Source organism: Nannospalax galili, unplaced genomic scaffold (genome assembly GCF_000622305.1).
Source record: "Nannospalax galili isolate Female #2095 unplaced genomic scaffold, S.galili_v1.0 scaffold481, whole genome shotgun sequence".
Taxonomy (NCBI): Eukaryota; Metazoa; Chordata; class Mammalia; order Rodentia; family Spalacidae; genus Nannospalax; species Nannospalax galili.
In genome coordinates, this window is record NW_008345609.1 from 1,011,460 (window position 1) to 1,019,320 (window position 7,861).

The following is a 7,861-nucleotide window of genomic DNA, read 5'->3' on the forward strand; positions in this document are numbered from 1 at the left end:
GAGGAAAGCTAGCCTCTACTGAGGCTATCTCCTAGCTAAAGGATATTTTAATGAATTAATAAAAGAGGGTTGCAATTCATTACACTATGATTGGGCTCTTTATCCCAATTTTTAAAAGAGATTTGGACCTAGAGTTGGGAGGTTATCCTTAACAACTATGAAGACTTAGGATTTGTTACCTGCAAAAGAACATAGCACTCCTACCATACTTTTACAAGACTAACATGAAGATTAAATGAGATACATTGGCAAAAAGATTAAGACTATTTGGTCACATGGACATCATTCATTACTCCAAAGGTTTATAACTTCACCAGTCAACTAGAGAAGACAAAAATTGATTGACAAGACTGTATAAATTGCTAATCATTGCATTTTGAATGTGCTTTTCTTTTTTTAAATATTTTGTTTATTATTTTTATTTTATGTGTATGAGGGTATTGCCTGCATGTACATGAGTGTACCCATGTTGAGCAATGCTGCGGAGATCAAAAGAGTGCTTCGGATTCCCCTGGAACTGGAGTTAAGTACAGTTTGTAGCCGCCATGTGGGTGCTGGGAATAGAACCCAGGTCTCTACAAGAGCAGTCAGTGCTCTTAACTGCTGAGCCATCTCTCCAGCTCCTGAATATGCTTTTCATTATAAATGGGCTTTGATTCTATACAGGGAGGGGTGCTGTGTTTGTAAAGTGAGTCATTTTGTTGGTTTGTTAATATTAATTGGGCATTTCTGTATGCCAGGCACAGGTTTCTGAAGCTATATGGAAAATAATAGAAACTTCCTTTATGGAGATTATATTGTGAGGTTGAAATAAAAAGATAAATACTATTATTTTAGATATCAAACATCCGAAAATTTTTTTAAATGGGAAGGAAAACTTGATTGAGGTGGATGTGTTCATTTTAGCTGGGCATTGTGATGTAATGAGGAGAGTCTCAATAGTCTGTATCATCACCTTCTATCCTTATACCACCACTGACTATCGATAACCCTTAAAGATAAACCAGAGTCTAGAAACAACAAGTGAGGAAGCAACCAAAAACTGATTCAAATTAGTTGGAAAATAATATGATTTCTGGAAATAATGAAGATCCGGCTGAAGAAAAAGTTGTCTTTGATACGCGTCCTAGGTGAATGCTGGTGTTTCACTTATTTTGTCCTTTTTATTCAGCCTGGTACTCCTAGCTTTTGAGGTAATGTTGCCCACGTGTATGGTGAGACTTCCCTTTTCATCTCAGTTAAACTTCTCCAAAAATACTTTCACAGACATGCCCAGGATTCTCAATCGCACCAATTTGGCAATCTAAATTAACCATCACAAGTTCATCCCTTATCAATTTGATACCATAGCATACCACTTTTAAATCAAAATATTCTGCCTTCAGTCCCTAAAGTCTCCTGTTAAACTCATAACATAAAATGTATTCTGTTCATTTCTAAAATAGCCCCCAGTATTAGCAGTTCCAAGTGTTTAAGTGTAGAATATCTTTTAAGACTCTTCTGATCGCTAACTATGAGCCCTCTGGAAAATCACTCAAAACAAGTTATGTATTTCTGGTATACACAGTGGCACAGTGTAAGCATTCCCATTCCAAAAGGAAGGGATGAGGACATAACAAGGAAAAATTGGTCCAAAGTAAGACCAGAACCAAACTGGACAAATACCAAATCCTGCATATTTGCATTCTGTATCTGAGGCTCTTGGTTGCTTTATTTGGGTTCCAACAGCCTTGCAGAGCCCTACTACTCATTACACTGCCTACAGTACATGCAGCCTTGCTCCTGTGCCAGTTCCACTCTACCTGCAGCTGTCCTTGGCAGATGTCCCATGGCTCTAGCATCTCCAACATCCTGGAGTCTACATTGAAAGGTAAGCTTCACCTTCACAGTTTCACACTGTGGTCTCCAGAAGTCTCTTCTCAAAGAATCCAACACTGCCACATATTGCCTGGCTTGTGAAGCTTTCTGGAACTTGTTATAAACCTACATGATCCCTTAATTCGTTCATTTTGTGTGCTTACAAAACCAATCCTATAAGGAATGATGCTGTCAAATTCTGCCAGTTGGTTATTCAGTCTGCCTCCCTTCTACCATAGCTATAGTGGCCTCTGTGAATTGTGGTAGCTAAACCTGGGAATACTTCTTTTCCAATAGGGGACCCCTTCAGCAGCACTTGCAGCTCAATCTTTCTGTTTTTGAATGAACTTGCAATACAAGCTGAATCCCTTAATGCGTGTGTTCTTAACCTCAGTGCATCTATTCTATCATCCCAGCGCAGTTTGAGGTTTCTCCTCAGTTGTGATAATCTTTATCAATTACAGTTGCTTTCTGTACACCCTCCTTGCCAGGAACTTTTAAACTCACTCATACTCATGCAATCAGGTCCTAAAGTCTAAGAACCACATGGCAAGTTCATTAGAGCAGTGGTTCCATCCCTCTCTACCATTTCTCTACATTAGCTACTTTTCTTGTTGTGAGAAAACACCTGACAAAGCAATGGAAGGAATGGTTATTTTGGCTTGTGGTTTGAGGGTGCAGTCCATTATGGTAACAGAGGTGTGGATAAAGGTGTTAGGACTCATAGTTCAAAAGTGGAGAGAGATAAATGCTGTTGCTCCACTCACATTCCATTTTTATTCAGTCTAGGCCTCCACTTTCTTGTATGTTGCCTGCCAATATATAAAAGTAGGTCTTGCTTTCTTCAGTTAAAATGCTCTCATGACATTCTCATAGAGATGTCCAGAAATTTACTTCCTAAGATAGTCTAAAGCCCATCGAGTTGACAATAAAGATGAACTATCCAAGAAAATAAGCATCACACTTGGTTATCCAATTAACTGAACAGGTAGTGAACCACTCATAGTTTCAACTGATGACCACATTATCAATTTTTTGATTTTGTGAATCTGTTTATACTTTTCTGCAAATCTATTTTTCTTTTATATATGTTTTTGATGAGATTTTGTGCATTTCCTACAATACATTTTAATCATATTTAGAAATCACTCCCTTATATGTACCTACCATAGCCCACCCACCAGATTTTTGCATTCTGTCCATCAAGTTAAGTTTGTGTACCCAGATGTCCCTCTGTGTGAGTTCACGCATTGGAGCCTGGTCAATCTAGCATCACTCCCTTAAAGAATACCATCTCTCCCTCACCCAGCAGTGATCAGCTGCCAATAGTTCCCCAGCCAAGGTTGGGGTCCCTTGTCCATTTTCCCAGTTCTATGCTAGGTTTTTATCCAATTGAGTTTTTGTGGGTCTTGTGCATGCTGTCACCATTGCTGCAAGTTCATATGAGTAGATTCCCAGAATTCAGGACGACTGTTTCTTTATGGTCATGCATCACCACTGGCTCTTACAATCTTTCTTCCCACTCTTCTGCAATGGTCCCTGAGGCCAGGTAGGTGAGGTTTGATATATGAGTTCTATCCAAAGACATTCACTCAGATTCAGAATCTATTTTTCTTAAATAACGGAGCTGTTTCCTAAACTCCAGTGGGATATTTTTAAATATATCAAGCTGTCAAATAATTATATAAAGCCAGAAACAGAACGTTTTGGTCACTGGTCTGGAATTAGTCTAGCTGACTCTGGGTGACTTCCAATTGTCTAAGAATTCTTCTTGAGGCTCTAATTGTGAGACGATCGAGATCCTACAAGATTTCACCATTGCAAACTCCCCTCTGGCTATGTGCACATCACACTGCACTGACCATTCTGACCAATTTTTTTTCTCTTGTATTGTACTGATTAAATCAAATACATTCTCTGAGGGAATTCTTTTATAGAGTGCTTATTTTTTATCTTATTCTAAAAAGTTCTAACCACAGCTTTGACACATTCAAAAAGATGGAATGGAACCTGAAATTCAAATCCTAAATTCTTGGAAAAGTGTATGCACTGCTGTCTTGACGAATTTCTGTCCTTTACTGCCAGGTTTTATAGACACTAAATACTAATGAAAAAATTTTCACATTCTAAGAAACTGTGGAGACTAATACAGCACTCACTTTTTATTTTACTTAAACTAACTCACTAAGATGCATTGAGACACACAAAAAGGAATATGTATGTGAGCATGCATGCATACACATACCCAAATACTTCCAGTTATGTGGGTGTCCATATGTTTGTGCACACACCCAAATATGGCCTTCCTAAATAAAGCATTATATTGTTTCATAAATGATAAAATCTTAACAAGCACAATGTATTATTCTGGGTCTTTTAAGGAAAAAATATGAGAAAGATTAAGTTCCCTAACATCCAAGTACTAATGTATTAGGAGCCAGAAATTTAAAATATACAAGAGAACGTAATAGCTAGGATGTTACAAATATCTATTGTATCAACCACTCAAGAGACTGAAGCTGAAGAATGCTTCTGAGCCCAGCTTGAGGCCAATCAAAATAAGCAGAGATCCCATATCAAAATTAAATAAATTTATAAAAAATAAAAAAGATGGTATCAAAAAAGAACTAGATTTAACAAAAAATGAACATTTATTTCACCAAAGAATTCTCTCTTGTTTCTGGTCTACAAATCTCATTCTCCTTTTGTAAAATGCCAGAAATGAACATTTATTTCACCAAAGAATTCTCTGTTTTGGTATATTCGACTCTATTTTATCTAAAAGCAATGTTTTGAATGAATTTTAACCTTAAATTCATTTTAATATCAGTACCATATATTTTTATTAATTCAGATGTTTAATAAAATTATGGCCGTGTGTGTGGAACACTTGCTTAATATTAATTCTTGTAACAGGAAGTGAATGCATTACCATCAAATTGAGATTACGCTACACAATTCGTTCACTTTCTTCCTCTATGTTATGAAATATACATATAGTAACAGTGTAATTCCTGTTTTGGAATTCATCTTAAAAAATGGCTGAATTATTTCTAGACGATTTTATGTGTTCTTCATTGGAAATAAGAAATTGTACACTCAGGGCCTGGAGAGATGGCTCAGAGATTAAGAGCACTGGCTGCTCTCACAGAGGACCTGGGTACAGTTCCCAGTACCCACATGTCGGCTAACAATCATCTATAACTCCAGTTCCAAGGGATCCTATCTACACCTTCTTCTGTCCCTCCATGGGTGTTTCATGGAAAGGTGCACTTACATACATGCAGGCAATACACTCATACACATAAAAATAATGAATAAAATAGTGTTAAAATTTGTACATTGAAAGTATTTTAAAATTATGTGGGGAAGAGCCACTGTGACTCCTATTTGCAACAGTTTGACTGTGTTTAAGTGCCTGGAACCTTGAGTAGCAGTTCTAGGGATGAAACACCACTTTATATGTGTTTCTAGTGTTCTTGCTAGTTGTGTAAATGAATACAGAATTCCCTCTTCTATCCCTCTAGAGCATGTGCCATTCTGTTATTCTTGGGGGAACCTGAATGAGCTAGCAGTCCCTTGCTCTCATGTCATGTAGTCAGCTGTCCTGGCAAGAGCTGGGGCAGCCATAGTCGTGTTATCTTAAATATTCTTCTTTTAAAATCTCTTCTTAAAAACTTTAAGGGTAACTATACCTGTTCAAGTAAATCACAATGGAGATCAGACCTGTAGAATCTGGAAGCAGAGCCAGTTAAGTCTATAAAAGCTTAACCGTGCTTGATTGGCAAACATAAATAAAGTTTGATTTGTTCTATTTTTTGTAAGTGCTGACATTTAAGAAAACTGCAATTTGAGGTAAACCTATCAGAACACCCCATGTAACTGATAGAACTAGGGGCTGCTCAGAGGATGAGCCAAATAAGGCAATTATATAACCTATTCTTATTGGGTACATAATTGTCTCACTTCTGTATTCAAGCTTTAAAAGTCTCTTCCTTGTGTTCATTCAGTGAACCCCAGGCAACATCTGTGTTGGAGCTACCTGACTCAATATTTACTGTTTATCCAAATAAACTCAGTTAGAAACAATTACAACTCAATTTACTTCTTAACACATCAAAAATAAATAATAGCTAAAGAGAGCAGATGATGAATCCATTAGTAATCAGGGTCATCTCATCATGGAAACTGTAAGCAACAAATATGCTGTTTATGTCTTCATTCCCCTTCAGCGCACTTAAGTTAACCTATTAATTTCTCACTAAATGAACCAGAAATTATTTCACAGTAAATCCAAACAGTTTTCAATTTAAATGTAGTTTTGATACTTTGTTGAGGTAGGAATAGTAATGTTTGACTGAAAGTTATTTTAAAGAGCTGGAGAGATGGCTCAGGGGGTAAGAGTCCTTGTTGCATAAGCATGAGGAGCTGAGTTTTGACCTCAGCACCCTTGTAAAAAGCTATGCATTATTGTACATGCACCTGTAACCCCAGCACTGTGAGAGGCAGACAGGAGGATCACTGGACCACCAATGCTAGCTTGAGATTCAGTGAAACACCCTATGTCAAAGGCAAAAGATGATGAATTATAAAGCAGGACATCTGATGCCTTCCTCTAGCTTCCACAGTACACACATTACACAACCACACACACTCGTGTATACAGACATTCATATGCATACATACACATACCTACTTTCATACACACATATAAATACATGCAAAAAGTCACTGAAATAAATATCTTCCTTTATTTCTTTCCTTCATTTATATACTCAGGTAATAGCTCACTGAAGTAAAAGAAGATATAGGAAAAAAATTGATCAACAACTTACAGCTTAGCATGCTTCTCTGTTTTGCAAGAGATGCATCTCTGGATGGTTGATTGATTAACTCCATAGATTCCTAGCCAAGTAAAAGTTCCTCCCACTGTAATTGTCCAAAAAGTGTGTCGCCGGAGCGGATCTACATCAAAGCTATGAAACAGAAAGAAGGGAGAAACAGATGTTTCTTTGACACCAAATATTAATTTAGTTTATGAGGCCATGCAATTAAATTTTATAAAGCTTGAAAAAGTAGCACTGGACATACTCAAATACGTGTAGTCGAGATCCATTCGTTGCGTGCTCTAATACATTGTGGATTCCACCACCACGATTTGATCCTTGAATGAGAACTGTTAAGAAGCCCACAATCATGACAACCATCTGAAATGCATCTGTCCACACCACCGCTTTTAAACCTCCCTGAAATGGGGAGAATAACATCAGTTATTGAGAATGATGTTTGGAACCAATCCAACTCCAGTAAGTTGCCCTGTTGCTGAATCATTCATTCATTCTTTCATTCAGAAACTATTACTGACATCTTTTACATGCAAACTTCTGGGTTAAACATGGGAACAAAATGCTAAGTGAAGCAGACAGGTCCTTCTTTAACTTCACTCATTTTATAAATTAATAGGAAAATTGGATATTAAGTAATAATATAAACCTTTGCTTAAAATTGTGGGAAGTGCAATGGAAGACTGTTGAAATATGCAGCAGAGAGTCACGACCCAGTCTTAAGACTTGAAAATTATGATAAATTCTGAATAATGAATAGAAATTTACCAGGTTAGAGGACAATTTGGGAATTGGTACAGCAGGGATGAAGGCAGAAGAAGCATAAGCTCCAAGGAAATGAAGGAAATCTAGAAGACAAACATGGGTGCTGTGGATAGATCCAAAGGCAAGTTGCTGAGCTTTCTGTAAGACAGAACAGCTGTAGCTTGACAAGGCCACTCAAATGATTCCTCAAAGGCAAATAAAGTACATGAAGGAGAGTCACATATTAGAAGAAATTTGTTTTTCAGTCAACCATTGGTTTTTGTGTGAATAGTGAATTGAAATACTGTAATAGAAAGGAAATCAGTTGAGAGTTTATTCTACCTTCCCTTGTCCTAAGTTAGCAACAGTTTGAACCAGGATTATACAAGGAAGGAAAGAAGAAAGAAAAGGAGAGA

At 37.2% G+C, this 7,861-nt stretch overlaps 1 protein-coding gene across 1 annotated transcript in view; it reads right to left on the minus strand.

Moving 5' to 3' along the window:
- The window catches only part of Slc5a12 (solute carrier family 5 member 12), a 53,511-nt gene that overhangs the window by 21,331 nt on the left and 24,319 nt on the right, over positions 1-7,861 (minus strand). The window contains exons 6-7 of the mRNA XM_008841716.1: positions 6,949-7,103; positions 6,693-6,833 (exon numbers count right to left, since the gene is read on the minus strand). Coding sequence (XP_008839938.1) covers positions 6,693-6,833; positions 6,949-7,103 — 296 coding nt within the window. The remainder of the gene's footprint in view (positions 1-6,692; positions 6,834-6,948; positions 7,104-7,861) is intronic.